This window comes from Melospiza melodia, chromosome 2 (genome assembly GCF_035770615.1).
Source record: "Melospiza melodia melodia isolate bMelMel2 chromosome 2, bMelMel2.pri, whole genome shotgun sequence".
Classification (NCBI taxonomy): Eukaryota; Metazoa; Chordata; class Aves; order Passeriformes; family Passerellidae; genus Melospiza; species Melospiza melodia.
The window spans coordinates 142,750,571-142,769,645 of NC_086195.1; the positions used below are offsets into that span (position 1 = coordinate 142,750,571).

The 19,075-nt window shown below is 55.9% G+C and overlaps 1 protein-coding gene across 1 annotated transcript; it reads left to right on the plus strand.

Moving 5' to 3' along the window:
* Nucleotides 1-8,480: 8,480 nt before the first annotated feature.
* On the plus strand, nt 8,481-18,424 carry P2RY2 (purinergic receptor P2Y2). Its single transcript, XM_063150231.1, has 2 exons — nt 8,481-8,553; nt 15,279-18,424. The coding sequence occupies exon 2, from the start codon at nt 15,283-15,285 to the stop codon at nt 16,360-16,362; it is 1,080 nt and encodes a 359-aa protein (XP_063006301.1). The 5' UTR covers nt 8,481-8,553; nt 15,279-15,282; the 3' UTR covers nt 16,363-18,424.
* The last annotated feature ends 651 nt before the right edge of the window (nt 18,425-19,075 follow it).

A 19,075-nucleotide genomic window follows, 5' to 3' on the forward strand; every position in this document is an offset into this window, starting at 1 on the left:
GTGCACCATGGGGTAACCCCACAGCTGCACAGCTGAGTGAGCTTTGCTGGCACAGAGCAGCTCCGCGCCCCAGCTGAGACGGATTCGGCACCAAGGGAGCATCGCCCGGGAGTGCAGGACGTGGGAACATCTCCTGTCTCCTGAGCATCCCCTTTCCCTCACAAAAGGCATTTGCCTGGGCTAGGCTGTCCCTTGGACCACCCTGCTTCTGATCTCGCTGAGCCCTTTGCCTTGCCCATGTTTCTGTCAGCCCTCTGGGCATCCCCTCATCCCACTCCTCACTGGCATCCCGGGCACACCAGGTGACACCAGGATGTGACAGGGACATGGCCCAGGGGCTGTCCTCACCCAGCAGGAGGTGACTGGCAGCTGGAGGAGGAGGGATGTGAAGGGCTAGCCCAGGGCCTGGCTCTGGCCTGCTGGTCCCACGCAGGCCGTGTCCCACTGCGGGAGATCCTCTCCTGCACGCTCCAGGAGTCCTGCAGGGCCAGGGCAGGCCCAAGAGCTCCTTGAACAGCCCCATCACTCCTGTAAGCACCTGCATGAGGGAATGGGAGTGCTCAGGGAGTCTGGGAGCAGAGCAAGCTTGGGGAGCATGGATTGAGAGAGGCAGGGCTGGTGGAGGAGCGGGGAGGAGCAGGAAAATCTCCATCCTCGGAGGCAGCCAAGCCTGTCCTAGACAAAACCTGACCTCACTGAAGGTCAGGCTTGGAGCAGAGACCCCCCCAGCCTCAGTTACTCTGAGGAGGCCTGGATGTGATGCACAGCTCATGGCCCAGCTCCTATGGATGGTGGCCCCACAATCCTGCCCTGTGTCCTCTGTCTGCCATGGGCAGGGACACCTTCCACCATTCCAGGCTGCTCCCAGCCCTGTCCTGGGCACTGCCAGGGATCCAGGGGCAGCCACAGCTGCTCTGGGCACCCTGTGCCCACTTTTGCCCCTGCTCCCAGCTGCTCCACAGCCATGGTGGGACAGGAATCACAGAGCCAGGGTGATGAGGAGAGTCCCCATTGTGCTGGGGATGCCCCAGCCCTCGCTGCTGGCCCTGAGGGACACGGGAAGGAGCAGAGCATTGTATCCCAAAATAGTGGCCTCCTTACAAGGGAGAGGTCCATGGAGTGCCAATGCAGCCACAGGAAGGTGAGTGACTCACTGCTGCGTGAGCTGGAGGCAATCCCTCTCCCTGGTGATTATCTATCTGCAGAGAAATCTCCATCCACTTCCCTTGGAAAATACCTGCTCCCGAAATTATCCCTGCCTCGGGTTTTCTTATCAGGTGATCTATTTGTTCTAAAAATCCCCCAGAGCCCTGGGGGTTCCATCTGTGCCTCCAAACTTTGCTGTGGACACCCCACGGCTGACTCATGGAAAGGGACAGCTTGGGCTGTCCCCACGCCTGGAATCATCAGGAAACACCTGCAGGCTCCTGGCTGAGGGAAAGGTCCTCCTCAGGGGGTTTCCTAGCCAGGAAAAGGTAAATCCCAGTGACAGCGAGCCTCTCGTGGTGCTGCATGAGCCTGTGGTTCTGTTTGAATGACAGCTGCCAGCCCGAGGTGAGTGCCATTAAATGTCACCAGCTGCAGGGTTCTGAGCCCAGACACACTGGATTTCATGGAAGTTCTTGTGAAGCCTAAAGAAAGGGGTCTGACCTTCTGCTGGGCTCAGTAAAACTCCCCACGACTCCCCCAGTCTGTGACAGAGACCCACAGCTCAGGGCATGGAGCCACAGGAGCCAGGTCGTGATGCTGCTCCATCACTGATGGTTTGGGATCCTGGGATCAGAGAATGACAGGATAAGCTGGGCTGGAAAGGACCTCAGGGGGTCTCAGTGCAACCTCCTGGTTATGGCAGGGTAGGCTCAGGTTGTACAGGGCTTTATTCAGCTGGGCCTTGGAAAGCTCCAAGGACAGAGGCCACACCACACAAGCTGCCTGTGGTGGGACTTTTTCCCTTCTCCCCAGCCTGGAATGTCAGTGGTGTCTGTGCCAGCAGTACTGCCAGGATAGCCAAGGCTTCCTCAAAGAGGTGTCCCCATCACGAGGAGAGAAGCAAGGCAGCAGTTCAGGGAGCAGCACCACCACCTCTCCTGGAAAAGCCCAGGAGCAGCCCTGGGAGATGGGACAGGAACCTTGTGCTGTCCTGAGCTGCTCTGTGCATGTTTGGATGCTGCAGGTTTGCTCCATTTTCCAGCTGGGAAATGATGCTGGTGTGAGGGTTGGTCTCTGCAGAGGGAGGACACACAGCAGGCCCCTCTGTCCTTCCATCTCCTGGGCCACAGACTGTCCACTCCTCTTTGCCTGGGCATCGTGGAATTCCTGTTCCCCTTCCCTCTCTCCTTGCCCACACATCTCTGCTCCTTGGGCACAATTTATCCTTCATTTCATCAAGCACCCAATCACTCTCCTCTTGTATTTAACTTGGAAACCCTTTCCCGTCATTCCAGGACTTGTTTGGACAAAAACCAAGTGCAGGACCAGCTGTAAGATCTGTCAATCCAAGCTTTGGATGCCTCCAAAGCTTGCTGTGCAAACTTGGACTTCCCAGGAGGGCTGGGAGCACATTTCCATGGAATTAACCACTGGACACGGGGGAATTGGGTTCTGGTTAGCTCAGAAGTGTCCGCAGCTCCGTGCCCAGCTCCTGGGGGACGGTGCTGGTGCCAGGGCATCTCCAGGCCTGGAGGGCACACCCAGCATCCCAAGGCTCCCAGCCCCAGCAGGGATCCCAAGGAGGCGGCCTGGGAGACTCCGGATTAATCTCTGGAACGTGACCTTTCCATGCTGGGAGTGGTGGGAGAGATATTCTAACTGCACTGGCACAGGCCCAGGGGAGCAACACAGCCAGGCCCTAGATAACAATATTGGCCTCCTGACAAGGACTCCTCAGGGCTGGGCTCCCTTTTTGGGCTGGGACAAATCCATGTGGGCACAACCTCCCACCTTCCCTCTCTGCTCCAGCCAGGAAAACTGGGGTTGCTCACAGAACTCTGCACTCCTGAGCCCAGTTTGGGTCTAATTCGTGTGTTAAATTAAAAAAAATACCGGAAAACGCTAATTTAAAATAATGATGATGGAGGGGATTTTAAAACAGAGAAGATGAATTGCATCCATCCTGTGCAGGGAGGTTTTCCTGCCCAGGGCAGTGCTGGAATTCCCATCCCTGGAGGGATTTAAAGGCATGGGGATGCATCACTTGGGGACAGGGGTCAGTGGTGGCCTTGGCAGTGCTGGGGGAATGGTTGCACCTGATGGTCCTTAAGGTCTTCTCCAGCCTCTATGATTCCATCGTTTTTATTGACAGCCAAAGCAGATCAAATATTGGTTTTTTTTCCAACAGGGTTTGTGTCCATGGGGAAGCTGCTAAAGGATGGCCTGACCATAGGAGGATGTCACCAACCTTCTCCCAAAAGGCAAAAAGCAGGATGGGTGACCCAGAGACATTGGGAAGGTGTGATGGTGCCCTCCCCATCCTCACCCATGCCACAAATCCCCACATGATCAGTCTGGGCTCTGAGGAGACACTTGGTGTGATTCTTTCACCCATTTGAAGTGAATTTTGAATGAAACTGATGTGAATTTATTTCAGATGGACATCAAGGGGGCTCCAGGCAGGGCTGGCCTCATGGGGCTGAGCTGGATAGGGATCTAAGGATCACCCCCCTTGTGCAGCACCCACAGGGAACTGAGCCTTTCTGGGGCCCAGGGCCACCCCTGGGGTGTCTCTGAGGGAATCTCCCTGAGGACACAAAGGTTCTGTGGAGCAGAAGGGGAAGGAAGTGATTTCAAAGGTCCCGTAGTGAGGACAAGTTTGTGTTTTGTTTTTTGGGTTTTTTTTAAACAAAGAGGCTCCAGGGTGGGACCCTGTGCTGGTCTCACTGCTGGGAGCTGGGAGCAAAAACAACAGCCCACAGAACTACTGGGAAATGGCTTTTTCTCCAGCACCAATGGGAACTTGCTCCTGAACCCTCTGGGGCTTTTCTTTGCTGTGGATTCCATGAGGATCAGGTGGAAAATGGGAGCCACGGGCTGCCATGGGGGCCCTGCCCCTCCATCCCCTGAACCAATCTGCAGCTGGAGTTAATCCATCGTGGTGCCAGGCTGTGTTTGACCCCAGGCTGAGCTGCTGGTGGGTCAGCCAAGCTGTAACCCCACCAAACTCGGAGGTGATTGGACCCCATAATGCAGCTGCCCGTGCCCATTGAATCCCAAGCTGCTGCCAGGGGCCCAGGCACAGCTGGGGCCACCCCTGCACAGCTCCCCAGCAGCTCTGCAAATCGAGAAATGAGGAGAGAGGAGCCTTTTTTGGGAACCCCCAGCACTATTTTAGGCCAGGAGCATTACATGGATGGGCTGCTGCTGCTGGTTTTGGGAGGATTTGGCTTGAGGAAATTTGTTTACTTGTGTTATTGCATGCCAGATCAGTGCAAAACCTCCTCCAGCAGCAAGTTCTGTCCTCCAGGACACCTCTTCCAGCAGCTCCTGCTGCTTCAGCTTCCTCAAACCCTCTTGAATGAGACCTTGAATGGGTTTGTTTGCTTTTTTTTTTTTTTTAAATCTGCCTTATTTACTATTTTCAAGGCAGCCCCAGGGGAAGAGGAAGTGTCATGAAATCTGGCAGAAAACTCAGCATCTCTGCTCCTAAGAAAGCCATCAGTGGGGCCAGCACAAGCAGAGATGACCCTGCCAGAGCTGTCCTTGTTGAGTTTTGTGACTCTTTTGTGACACCCCCCTGTACAAGGTGCAGAGCAGAACCAAACCTGGGAACCCACAGCACACACAGCCCCAAGCCCATGGGTTAATTTTAACACACCTGCCCTGGCGTGAGGTGCTTCATTTATTTATGGTCTTCCTAAAAGCACAAACACTTGTGGCCACAACAGGATGCTTGTGTTTTAGGGCCTGGCAGGCAGCTCCTGCTGCCTGGAGGGTTGGGGCAGCATCCCTACCCGTCTTTGCAAGCATCATCCTGAGAGGGGAAAATGCACTTGGAGCCTGAAAACCCCTACAAAAACCGGGGTTGTGCAGGAGCTGGGAGGAAAAGTGAGTGAGTGGCAGCTCCATCACCTTCCTGATGGTGAGGAGGAGGAGGAGGGGAGAGGCACCACATGCGCTCGGTGGGGAGGAAACAAAAGCTGGGCTGAAATAAAAATCCCCAACCGCTGGTGGAGAAGAGAAAGTGCACACCCAGATGGGCACGGCCACAGAGCAAAGCCCTCCCTGCCCTGAGCAGCGTGCTCAAGGCTCTCTGCCTGCAGCTGCCTGTTCCAGAGAGCCCCATGAGCCTCGGGTCTCCCCCAAATCCCTGCTCCTCATGGAGCACCAGCCCCACGCGGCAAAGGCTCCTTCTCCAGCTGCCTGGGCTTTTGCTGCCCCTTGAAAACTGCTGGTGGTCCTGAGCAAGAACATCCTGGAGGGACAATCCAGGCGCCCCGGGAAGCTGCACAGTCACATCAGCTCCCGTGGATGTCCCTGCTGCCCGCCCAGTCACACAGGGCAGGGCTGCAGGCTCAGCCCAACACACCCAAACCGCCTTGCTTGCTGCACCTAAGGCTTTAAAAACAAAATAAAGCACAGAAAAGAAGAGAGATGTGATACATGCCAGCACTCCTGCTGTCTGTCTGTGTGTTTGAGCTGCACCCATGGGTGCAGTGCAGGCTCTGCTGCGGCCAGCCTGACCTCCCTGGTCCACCCATTCCTGTATCACATTCCTGCCTGCTAGTCAACATGGGAATGTTTTGAAAGTGTCTTAGAAACCTGCTGGGCTGCCAAAAGGGTTGAAAAATGAAGCTGCAAAGGGAAACGTGGGGCTGCTTTCCAGGTCAGCTCGCCGGGTATTGCCTCTGTCTTCTGCATGCAGCTGCACAAACCATGGGCTTCTCAACAGGATTTAAAACATCTGCCTCCTCCTTGGGCTGCTGTGGAGCTGGGAAAGGGAGATTTGGGGCAGGGCAGGCTCTGGTTTTGGGTGCCTTGGGTGATAGGACAGGAATGAGCAAGGTGGGTTAGGGTTCAAGGCCTCCTTCCATCTCCCTCACGCCCAAACGAAAGGAGAAAAAGCAAAAGAAAGGAAAGGAGAGGATTTTCCTTGCAGCGAAGCTGGGAAGCTCCTGCCTGCTGGAAGCTGCTGGGACACCAACCAGGCTGGGGGGAAGAGGGCTCTCCAGGGGACACCTCCCTGCTCCAAAGAAGCTTTTAGAGAAACATCTCCTCAAGCAGCCCTCGCAGCCGGCCTGGCCATCAGTAATCACCCCTGGAGACGAGCCTGCCTCTTGTTTTTGAGCTGCTTGGCTCCATCCTGCAGAGGAAGAGCTGCAGGTGCTCAGCCCTTGGAGGAGCAGGCTGGGGGAGACAGTGCCAGGCAAGGGCTGCTGAGAGCAGCATCATCCCATGGGTCACAGCTCCAGCAGGGACAGCAACAGCTCCCTGGGCATCATCGCTCACCTCTGGGCATCATCCACCACCCCTGGGCATCATCCACCCCCTCTGGGCATCATCCACCACCCCTGGGCATCATCCACCCCCTCTGGGCATCATCCACCACCCCTGGGCATCATCCCTCCCTGGCAGGGGGGAGGATTTGGAGGATGAAACCAAGGTGCTGTGGCTGGGTGAGCCCAGCCTTTGCCCAAGAAGCGTTTCCAAACCCAGGAGGGATGGGCTGGGCTGGGCTCAGCAGCCAGGGCACCCGGCTGAGCCTCACTCAGGCATCTCCCTCCCTCCCACCCTCTGGGCAGGCAGCAAGCCTGTCCTTCCTCCCTTATCAGCCCCAAATAGCTGTGATGTGATGTATTGTTTTCCCTCCTCAAACAAATTACATCAGAAGAAGGAAACAGGAATTATTTTTTTTTGCTCTTTTCTGGCACGGAGGTCCAGGAGCGAAATCTCCGCAGCGCTGTGTCCATGCCAGGAGTTCATATCCTCTCAAAGCCTCCCGAGCCAGCTGCCACTTTGTGCTGCTGAGTAACAGATGCCATTGGTGTCCTTCCCCTCCTCATCAGGGGCTTTGTGCCCCCCAGCACAGCCAGGGGGCCCAAGGACCCCCAGATGGAATCAGATCCAGCAGGGGAAGGAGGACCTGGCTGTCACCCAGGGACACAGATGGGGAATGCTCGGGGGAGCACTGGAGCTCCTGGCAGTGGAAAACAGCTGGGCCACCTGCACGTCATCCCCTGGGGCTGTGCCTGCTCCCCAGCCCCAAAACCTCAACGTTTCTCACCCAGATGAATGAGGAAAGTTGGGATGGACCTGGCCACTGCTGCCCTCGGGCACCTGCAGGAGAGGGCAGGGTGTGAAGGTGCTGCTGCTGGTCGTGGCTCTCCTCAGCTTCCTGCAGCTCCCTGGGAGGCTGTGTCCTGCAGGGCTCTGTGGGGACAGCGGGGCACAGAGGGCACAGCGAGGAGCAAACCTCGAGCAAAGCCTCTGCCGTGTCCTCCTGGACACAGCAATGGTGAAATGCCCCAGCATCCCAGTCCTGGCATCAGACCCACTACCAGCACCCGTGGAAGTGAGTCCGGTCTCAGTCCCAGCTCCAGCCCCATCCATGGTCCCATTCCCAGGGCAGAGAGGTGGGAGGGGTCCTGTCCTTGTCCTGACTTCGGCCCCATCCCCGGGGGAGGATTTGGGGCGCAATCACCTGTGTCCAATATCAGTCCCGATTCTGATGCCATCCATGCTCCCATTTCTGGAGGATGGAGGGAGGGTCTCCTGTCCCAGCCCGAATCCCGGTCCCATTCCGGGGGAGAAAGGGGAGAGCGGTCGGTGTCCAGCCCCAAATGCCACCCACACTCCCACTCCGGGGCAGGGAGGGGGATCCCGCTCTGTCCCTATCCCCGATCCCATCAGGGAGGGGGATCCCGCTCTGTCCCCAGCCCCGATCCCATCAGGGAGGGGGATCCCGCTCTGTCCCCAGCCCCGATCCCATCAGGGAGGGGGATCCCGCTCTGTCCCCAGCCCCGATCCCATCAGGGAGGGGATCCCGCTCTGTCCCCAGCCCCGATCCCATCAGGGAGGGGATCCCGCTCTGTCCCTATCCCCGATCCCATCAGGGAGGGGATCCCGCTCTGTCCCTATCCCCGATCCCATCAGGGAGGGGATCCCGCTCTGTCCCCAGCCCCGATCCCATCAGGGAGGGGGATCCCGCTCTGTCCCTATCCCCGATCCCATCAGGGAGGGGATCCCGCTCTGTCCCCAGCCCCGATCCCACGCACAGCGCCATCCGCAGGGGAACAGGGCCGGCCGCGCTGCTGTCCCGGTCCCAGCACGTTCCCATCCAGGGAGGAGGGAGCGCTCCTGTCCCGGCCCCGGGGGAAGGGGCGGTCCCGGCCCGGGCGGGGCAGCTCTGGCCCCGGTCCTGCCCCGTTCCAGCCCCGTTCCCAGCGCCGGGAGGGCGGTGCGGCCCCGGCCCGGCTCACACGCGGCACGGGCGGCACCGGGAGCGGCGGCACCGGGCGGGGGAAGGACCAGAGCCGGGCATGGCACGGCCGCCCGAGCGGGGACATCGGCGCTGAACCCCGGCACGACCCCGGCACGGAGCCCCCGGCTCGGCATCGCCCGGTGAGCGCGGCCGCGGCGGGCGGGGGACAGTGCGGGGACAACGGGGGAACCAAGGAGGGATCGTGGGGGGACCACGGGGGCATCATGGGGGGATGTGGGGGTGCCCGCGACAAGGAAGGACAGGAGGCGACCTCCAGGATGGAGTGGGAAACTCGTGAATGGGGTGGGAATGGGGACACGCACACACGAGGGGGACACACACACACGCGCACGTACTCACGGAGGTGGTGGTGGCACTTGTTGCTGTCCGGGTGACACGGGTGACACAGCGCACCCAGCGCAGGGCGAGGGGCACGGCATGAACAGAGCCCAAGCCCGGCTCTCCTCGTGTCACCCCCAGGCACTGCCCGGAGTGCCGCTAAAAAAGCCCCAAAGGGCTCCAAAACAGGGCAGTGGGACCCGCAGCCGGCACGGAGGCGCTGGCCTGGGCGGGTGCTGGCACGAACGGGCACGCAGGGAAACCTCCTGCTCCTCTTCGCCTGAATTGTTGGGTTTTTTATGCATTAATTCACCATAATGTCTTTGCTGCTGAGTTTCTCCCTTCCCCGGGGAGCTCTCTGGCTGTTTGTCCGTGATTTCCTGCACACAGCTCAGGTTAAACCATGGAGCTGACTCCCTGCTTTGCTCCGCGTGTTTTTCCATCTCGTTGCGTGCTGGGCTCCCTATGTAATTTCTTTTGGGAGTGTTTTAATTTAGACTGCAACGGTGACACTCTCACTTCAAACTGTTTGACTCCTTCTAGCAGCCCCTAACACCCCAAACACCCTTCTTCCCAGAGGTGGGCACTGGCTGACATCGCCGCAGGAACAACTTTAGGGGCAAAACATCTCATTTCTCTTTCTGTTCCAGTTTGCTTATCAGTTTATTGCAAAAGCCACTTGGCAACGCGCTGCCTTCCTGTGCACGAAGTGAGGAGCAGCAAACCCAGCTCTGGGGGGCACCAGCACTGGGGGATGGTCATTGCTGCCAAAATTGGGCCGTATCATTACCACCAAATTACTCTTGTTTTCCCTCCAACAACGGGTGGCTGATAGTTTGGGGGGCTCCATGCAAAAGGAGAGACCCCCAAATGCTCTGAGCCCCAAAGCACAGCCTCATCCCGGGGCTGAGTGGGTTATAAAGGCCCCAGAAGGATTTCTGACGGGCCGTGGCACCGAGTGACTTTGTCCTGTCTCTGCCCAGCGCGATTTTTATCTCGGGCTGTTGACAGGGAGCCAAAGCCACGAATAGTTCTCTGGCAGCCGAGCGTGCTGCCGGGCAGCCCCCACCAAAACCTGCCTGGGAACCACCCATGCAGCAAAGACCCTCTTGCCTCCGTGGGACAAAGAATGCGTCCCCCAAAGTCCTTTTTCTGCTGGTGCCACGGTGATTGTGTTGTCCTGGTTGTCCCCCTGAGCGCCTTTGGTTTCTCCAGGGTGGTTGTGACTCCCTTGGTGTGGGCAGGAGGCTGGGAGGTCTCCATGGAAATGTCCTTTCTCCCACATATGAAATCTGTGGGGTCACCAAATCGGCCAGGAACTGGTGCCACACTCTTCCCTCTGACTGTTGCTTCCTCCTGTGGGCATCTAAAGGTCATGGAGGGGCAAAACCAAAGTCAAACTCCTGACACAAACACCATCTTGAACCTCCAGGAAGCCTAAAGGAGCCTAAGTGCTCGGTTTCCCCCATGGAATTATTAGAACTGGAATTTTGAGGGCTCAAATAGGATCTGCCCCCATCCCACAGCAGGGAAAAACAGGCAGGGAGCATCACCCCTGCTGAGGCAGGAGGGGAAGTGTTGGTGAAGGGATTAAATACTGGCCAGGGTTGATGTTTGCTTCCAGCAGGATCCATCCCCAGAGCTCTGCCGTGCTGGGAATTGAGTCAGGCTCTACTGAGTGAAGGTGGCCTTAATTACCATTGGCACTGATGGTTTTAATGCTTTCTCAATTCACTGTAAAGCCACAGATTTGATTAATTTCAATTGATTCCCCATGGTGTGGAGCAAGGCAGGAGGTTTTGGTACCCCCAGGGAAGCAAAAGCTGGAAGGGAGATGGATTCAGGGAGGAATTCAGGGAGTTTCTTGGGGGAAACCAGAAATTCCCAGAAGAAGGGATTTCTCTCAAAGCAAAACCTTTTATTTGACCTCCAAACGAAGTCATGAAGTTCTTTTAAACTCGTTACATTTTTTCTCCAGACTTTCTCTCCCCTTTTTAGCTTGGATCAAGTTACTGAAAAACCCTCTAGGAAACCAAAACACCCCCAGAAAAATATTTTTCACAGAGAAAACAAATTCAACTCTGCTGTTTCTCAGCCTGCTGACAGGAGGGGAAACTGAGGCAGCATTCCTGGAGTGGAGCTGCCCTCCAAAGCTGCTTTTTTGTAGGGACAGAAACACAGATTCTTTGCAAGGTTTTGCTTTAACTGAGACATTCTGGCTATTTTGGGGATGGAGGAAGGGGTAAGCAGGGATAAAGGAGGGATGTTGCCTGGCAGGGAGAGGGATAAAGCCCCTTAAAGCTGGAAATGAATTTTGGGGGTGTCCTGCCTTGGGATTGCTGGGGAGAAGCGCTGGGGACGATCCTCAGCCCACACTGGAGCTGGGGCCAGCCTGGAGGAGAAGGGCCCTGAAGGTCACTGTGGCAGAAAGGATCCAAGGGAAAGGGCAGATGGAAAGCAGCAGTTTGGGCAGGCTCAGATTTCGGATCCCATCTCACAGCTCCAAGCAGACAGGCTTGGGAGCACCCAAACACCTTCCCTGTTTGCTTTTGGTCACAAAGGCTTGGAACCACAGCCCCAGAGCAGTGAAAAACTGTTGTTATCCTATTTTTGTTATCCTATTTCTAGACTCCCATACCTTCTGGGGAGGGTTCCTCACACACAGCTCTTCACAGCAGTGTTGCTCCTGCTTCTTCACCACACCTCCTCCAAGGCTCCCCCTGCCAGGCCAAGCCCAGCCCCTTTTATCCCAGTTACCTTCACTGGCCACAGCTGCAGCCCAAGGAAGGACATCACAGCTGCAGCCCAGTTAGAACAACTGGGATTGGGGCAAGGCCACCTGTACAATACATAGATTTTACTATAACTCAAAGGCCACCTATACAATACATAGATTTTACTATAACTCAAAGGCCACCTGTACAATACATAGATTTTACTAGAACTCAAAGGCCACCTATACAATACATAGATTTTACTGAGACTCATAGGCCACTTGTACAATACAAAGATTTCACTATGGCTCAAAGGCCACCTGTACAATACACACTAAGATTCAATGGCCACCTATAAAAGACAATCCCAGATCGTTTTGCTTCCCAGAGTCTCGAGTGGTTCCTGATCCTGAGCGAGGATTTTGATGAGTCCACACAATGCCTCAGAATGAGGGCAGGGAAAACTCCCACGTTCTCCGTGTGTGCTTTGGAAGGCAGTCAGGGAGAAGATGTGGTGAACGAGGGGATCGTGGTTTCAGCCTCAGCATTAAACAGTGGGAGCTGTGGCACCACCAAGGGCTGCCTCTGTGAGGTCCTGCTGGGAAATTAGTCCACATTAATTATTTGGGAAGGCCAATTAAAGCTCATCAGCCCCCTGTGAAAACGTATTAATCACAGCCATGACTTGGTTGCGCTTTGCTGTGTTCAGTGACTTTGCTGCTGCCTGGCAAATTCCAGTGTAAAACACAGCTGGGATGGCACTGGGAATGCTGGAAAATGGGGCAGAAATCAGGAGCCAAGGCCTTGACTTGGGATTTCAGTGCCCATCCCGTGGGCTCCCTGTGGAGTGCTGCCCATCCCTGAGCTGCCCGTGACCTTCTCTCATGACAGCCCCCTCCTCTCCTCTCCTCTCCCCTGCTGCCTGATCCAAATATCCCTGCAGATCCAGTTACAGGAGCATTTTGGGATGCTGACTTCACGTGCACGTGCCCGTGGGTGCTGCGTTTGAGGGCAGTGATCTGCCCGGGCTGCTCTCCTGTGCTGCCCTCATGCTCTGGCACTGAGGTTTTCTGGGAATAAACTCATGGGATAAACGGGTCCACGCTGCAGAGGGAAGGATGGTCCAGCCACTGCAACCTGCACGTGGTTCAGCACGGAGGAAACTGTGAGGGGATGGCACCCAAAAAGCTGTGCCTGGTCAATGCCAGAGGAAAGGCCTCCCACTGTGACCTCAGAAGGGGCCAGGAGATGAAGTGATGGGGCAGAGGCCGGTGGCTCTCACCAAAGCATCGTGGTTTGTTTGCTTTTGGGGATCACAGAAGTGTTCACCCCACTTGGCATCCTCAGGGATCGCTGGTTCCTCTCCCTCCCCTCATCCTGGGGCTGGGGGTGTCACAGCTGGCATTTGTGGCACCCGTGGGCACAGCAAAGGGCAGTGCCAGCTGCCAGCCCTTGTTCCCCCACGTGCCTTGGCTGGCCTGGCCTCTCCAGCTCGCTGCCTGCGGATGCAGTGAGGGAATGGACTGCAGCCACGGGCCCTGCACACACAGCACGTTTTGTCCTAGGGATTCTGGGCAAAACGAGGCTGAAAAAGAGGGAAAAGAAAGGCTTCTGCATTGCCAGAAGGAAAAGGAGGGAGAGCACGACAGCAGGGACAAGGCTGCATTCAAACCAAGCAGCAAACACTGTTTGCTCCTTGTCCTGAAGGTGGAGATGGGGGACCAGGCACAGGAGATTCCCCACCTTGGCTTAGGGATGGAGCATGGCTGGGTTTTCTCACTGGAGCCTCAGGAGCCTGTGGGAAGCTGAGCTGGAATTCAGGGTGATCTCCCCCCGTCAGTGCTGGGTTCCGTGCAGGGCAGAGAGGGAATGCAGATGGAGAAATCCGTGCCAGGCTGAAGCCTCTGGAGCTCTGTAAGCCCTCCCTGAGCCTTTTGGGGCGTCTTGTGTGGCTTCCCTCGGTCACGGCGGCCTGCCCAGCCCGTTTCATCAGCTGCCAGCTCTGTGGGCAACCTCTCTCTGCTTGGCCACAGAGCTGCACAGCGCAGAGGGAAGGAAGAAATTGCAGACAACAGCAGCTGGAAAATGTTTTCCCATCTGCCAGAGCTCTGTTAACCCTCTCCATCCACAGCCACACTGCTGAGGGCTCGGGGGGAGCAGGATGGGAGCAAAGCTGAGCTGAGTGCAGGAGAAGCAAAACCCCGGGGCCAGGACAGTGCTGGCTCCTGATTTCCATCACAGAGTGATTCCCAAAGTTGTGTTGGGGTTTTTGCAGATACTGCAGATCAGCTGGGATGTGTGTGTGTGGTTTCCACCCCTGTCCTTGGGAAGTGTGAGCCTCAGCCAGCCCTGTTCCTGCTCTGCTCCAAGGGGAAAGCAGCAGGATGGGGGAAACATCATCAGGGATGGTGGCAGTGCACTTCTGGACAGGTTGATTGATCCAGTCCCCACAGCAAGGACTGGAGTTATGCCCTGGTGATGGGCTGGAAGCATCACTTCATCCCCTCTCCCTCAGCAAACAGTGGTCAAGCTGCTTTTTAGTACCAAAGTGCTTTGCTTTGGTGGGACACCATCCAGGCTGGCAGCTTCCAGGATACTGCCACTGCCTCCTTCCCTACAGCATCTGGGTTGAGGTAGGGGCAGGATAGCTCTGGATCTGGCGTTTATTCTGCCAGAAAGGGCATGGCAACATGCCCTCAGCATGGTGGCACCAGGTTAGAGCTGAGCCCTTCACCCAGAAAGGCCGGGATTGTTCTTTCCCACCTGAAATCCTGATCAGGTTTGGGCCAGGGTACATCCCACACGCTCATTCCAAGGGCACCTTTCCTCAGAGCCTTTCTCCTGCTGCTCCCTGAGCTGCTGGGCTGGATTGTCTCCCTGTGACCCCCCATTTCCACGGGCTTCCCGTAAGGCAGGGAACAGCAGGGACACCAATCCGGCTCCTCTTACGGGAAGGGAGGAAATGCATTTTAATTTGATTCCTGACCCATGGGCTCGCTCAGAGATCGTGTGTCAGCAGAGCCCAGGGCACAAAAGGGCCCTTGTCCCTCCTCAGAGACAGGCCAGGCTCTGTGTGTCTGCAGAGACCCTTTCAAGGCCATTTTTCTCCTCCCAGCTAATCAGTTCCGTGCAGAAACCAGCTCTGCACAAGCAGGGCTCAAGGCCAGCGAGCAGGACTGTGACCTGGCCACCATCAGCCCAGCACTAAACCCATTAAAGACCCCTCATCCTCAGCAGCAGCCAAGGCAGAGCCCCTCTGGTGGAGACCCTGCTCCTTTTGGCAAGGTTTGATTACAGGGTGTGATGAGGTTTGCCCTACCAGAAGGAGCTGAAGACCTCTGAAATGGTCACGAGGTTTGCGTGCTGAAATTCCACTTTCTAATCCTCTCTGCCTGGAATTTAGCAGGATGCATTTCTAGTGGTGCTCAGCTGGGTCACCCCTTGTGGCTGGTTATGCACAGAATGGAGCATTTTTCCTATTCTGAGATGCAGGAGAGCAAATTTCTGTGTGAACCTGGTGGGAAGGGCGGTTTGGGACATTGAACTGGGCTGCGGGACCTCTGAGGTGGAGTCCCACGTGTGGCCTGGGGTTTGTTGGTGACTTTAAAGCAGCCTGGTTCTTCCTCTGTGCTCCAGATGCAAAATGAGGTTAAATAAAACTCACCTGATCCACCTGACCGTAATTCCTCCATGCCAGGGTCTGCTCAGTTGTGTCACCAGCACCGTGAGGCCGTGGTGTCTGCGGCCAGTGATGTGCTGCCCTCTTGAGCCATTGTCTCCGTGTCCTTACAGCCTCTTTGCTGTCCCCCCAGGGTGATGGAGAACCTCACAACTCCTCCAGCCTGGACCAGGGTCACCAACAGCTCCTTGGAGCCGGGTGGCACAGATGACAACCCCTACAAGTGCGTGTTCGACGAGGACTTCAAATACGTCCTGCTGCCCGTCTCCTACGGCATCGTGTGCGTGGTGGGGCTCTTCCTCAACCTGCTGGCCCTCTACGCCTTCATCTTCAGGATCAAGACCTGGAACGCCTCCACCACCTACATGTTCAACCTGGCCATAAGCGACACGCTCTACGTGGTGTCCCTGCCCCTCCTGGTCTACTACTACGCCATGGGGGACAACTGGCCCTTCAGCGCGGGGCTGTGCAAGCTCGTGCGCTTCCTCTTCTACACCAACCTCTACTGCAGCATCCTCTTCCTGCTGTGCATCAGCATCCACCGCTTCCTGGGCATCTGCTACCCGCTCAAGTCGCTGCGCTGGGGCCACGTGCGCCACGCGCGCAAGGTCTCGGCGGCCGTGTGGCTGGTGACCGTGGTGTGCCAGTGCCCCGTGCTCTTCTTCGTCACCACCAGCGCCAAGGGCGACGCCATCACCTGCCACGACACCTCCAGCAAGGAGCTCTTCGGGCAGTTCGTCATTTACAGCTCGGTGATGCTGGTGCTGCTCTTCTGCATCCCCTTCCTCATCATCATCGTCTGCTACTGCCTGATGGCCCGGCGGCTGCTCCAGCCCACCCGGGGCATTTCCCGCCTGTCCCGCTCCAAGAAGAAGTCGGTGAAGATGATCATCATCGTCCTGGTGGTCTTCATTGTTTGTTTTCTTCCTTTCCACGTCACCCGTACCTTGTACTACTCCTTCCGGAGCTGGGACCTGAGCTGCCAGACCCTCAACGCCATCAACCTGGCCTACAAGGTGACTCGTCCCCTGGCCAGCACCAACAGCTGCTTGGATCCCATTTTGTATTTCTTAGCAGGGCAACGATTTATGAGGTTTGCGGGCAACAAAGTGCCGTGGAAGCCTCAGAACGAGGTGGCTCTGGGCATCGTGCCCAACAGTCACCTGGGAACCAGCAGCGACACGGACACACAGCTCTCCAAGGATCTGAAATCCTAGCTCTGCCCCGCAGCAGGAGGGTTTGTCCTGGCTCTGAAGGGAGGACAGGATGCTCTGGGGCCCGAGGCTTTGGGTGTTTGGGGTGCCTGGGGTTGCCCCCGCTCCGGCGTGGTCTGTGTCAAACGCGCTGCTCTGCTTGTTTTGTTGTAATTTTTTCAGGAAGGTGCAGCTGTGGTTGCACACATGAACCCTGGTCTGTGGCTCTGCATCCCAGGCTGCCCCTCTGATCAACACTGAGGTGACCAAATCTGGGGAACAAATCCTGCCCTGAGTGCCCTGAGTTATTTTCCCAAGCAAGAACACTGTGTGCAGAAAGTCCCCCTAAAGAATTCTGTTTGCAGATTGCCTGGCACAGGGGGAGCCGGAGTTCCTCTGTGCCTCGGCATGGTAGGAAGGGCTTTGGGGGGATGAGGAGCGGCAGCTGCAGTTCTGCTGAGCAGCTTGATGCAAATGTCAAGGACAAGTATCACCCACAGAGGAAAGGGTCTCCCACAGCTTTGCATCCCTGCAGAAATGCTCTCCCAGCTTCAAGCTGGCAGGGCAGGGATGGGATTCCCAGCTCCTGTCCAAGGGCTGCCTTCCCACTAACCTGATGGACATTCCATCCCACTGGAGTGCCCTGGTAGCAGCCCACTGGAGTTTACTGGTACCATCCAGCAGGTCCCCTGTAGGTTTCTCCAGTGGGGCCAACATCTTCCAAAAAACCCATTAGTGCTTCCCAACAGCAGCAGTCACCCTTTAAAAGCTTTCAGGATCCTGCAGCTTCCAGCTGCTGGCTGTTAATAATCATCTCCAGCTCATTAAAATTTAAGGTGAGCTCTTCATGTATTTTTTTTTAACCCCCTTCCTGGTGGCTCATGTTTCCAGCCCAGCAGCACAGACCAGAGTTCATCCCCTTGGCTGAGCGCTGCCATGTCCCCATTGCTGTCCCTCAGAGGTGACAAAATTTACCAGCACCAAACCCTGAGCTGAGGAGCTGCAGGTGGTGCTGAGCTTCAGCCCATTCTGCCTGGATTTGTAAAAAATGTCCACAGAACATTTCACCTGAAGGTGCTCCTGGTGTTTTTCCCTGTAGTTGTTGGGTTGGAGAGCCCGAGCCCAGGTCCGTGGTTTCCCTGCCAGGAGGACGCTGATTCCTCCCCCCAGAAATGAAATTGCTTGAGCTGCAGCACTGCACGAGTCACATTTTGTAAAAGCTCTATTTCAGGACTAGGCAAACACATTTGATGTTGGCTTAGACCCAGGCCTTAGCTTCTCCCATCCTCCCTTCTTGAGAAGTTTGGTGGAGACAAAGGCACACCGTGATGTCACCAGGTGTGTTCAGTCACGGGTGACTGGGACCATTCAGGGCTAACTGGGAGTTCCTGTGCTCCCACCCCAAAGGGGAGCTCTTGTCCCAACCAGCAATGTCACAACCACAGCAGGCAAAGGCAAACGGGACATCTGCAGGTGGTTCCTGCCACCCTCGAGTGTGTTTGGGATAGGATTGGGTTAAGAGCGGCCTTGCACCATGGCAGCACCTTTATTCCTTTGTTCTTGTGGAGGGAGCTCGGCCTGATGGGGAGGGTCATGGCACAGTCACTGGGGCGAGACAAACAGGTGGGAGAAATTAATTCAGCCAGGGCACCGAGCTGGTACAAACATCACTCCAGGCCAGGCCTTGCCCGGCCTCCCACCCTTGCCAAAAAGCAGCGGGGACACGTTCCGTGCTCTGAATAATTCAACAAAAACATACCCAAAGTTTCCTCCTCTGGTCCTGCTTGGAAATGCCAGCTCCCTCTGAGCTGGCCACCACCCTGGCAGCACTGCCAGTGCCATCAGGGGTGTCCCCCATCCTGTGATCCTCATCCCAAGTGATCCCACTGGCCTATGCAGAGCACTTGGAGAGGTACCAGCTGGAAATCTAGCTCTAGACTCTTTTCTGTTTTTGTTTGTAAAAGCACTAACTTATACTAGAGAGAAAAAAAAAGGTGAGTTTTATGAGAGTGACTGTACATTTTTATTTTTGTAACATACAAACACCTCAGATTTCTGACAGTAAATGAGTTTATTTCTACTACAAGCACTTCTCTGCTGTCTCCTCTGGTATGCACAAAGATGGGTATTGTGGGTAGAAACTGGGTTCTTGAGTACCATGGAAATATTTTAAGCTCCAGGTACAGCTGTCCGCTCCTTTGAATATCTTGATCTCCATCTAATTCAATGAATTCAATCTCCGCTCTTGATTCAAGATTTTCATGGGGCTGGTGCCACCAGTTCTGGAAAAATCCAGAGACAGCTCTGAGGTCATGGCAGGACAAAACCCCTTGGAGTGTGTGAAATTCAATAGCCAACCTTTTTAGGTTGTGTGCCCATAGTCTTGGTAGGTTCTCCTAGGCTGCTCTTGCTGAAGGCTAGAATAAATTGTTAGATTAAGATAACTCAAAATAATTTGTCTCCCATCCCATATAACTTATTTTGTTTCTCTGGCTCTCCCAGCTGCTCAGAAGCCACCAAAACCACACGTTGGAAACCTCTGGTTCTCAGAGGGGTTCCTCTCTGGGGACAATGCCCAGGGACCAAGGGCTCACACGTGAATAGGTTTCACTTCTGGGATTTTGAGCATCCTTCCCAAGTCTTTACTGCAATGACTCTGCACAGCTCATCCAGCCCTGAGTCACCCAAACCCAAGAATGAGAATTAAGGAAGAGAAGCAGCCACTGATGGGGAGCAC

Bases quoted from the DNA above. Each gene is read 5' to 3' on its own strand.
- P2RY2 (XM_063150231.1), top strand. From the start codon at position 15,283: ATGGAGAACCTCACAACTCCTCCAGCCTGGACCAGGGTCACCAACAGC.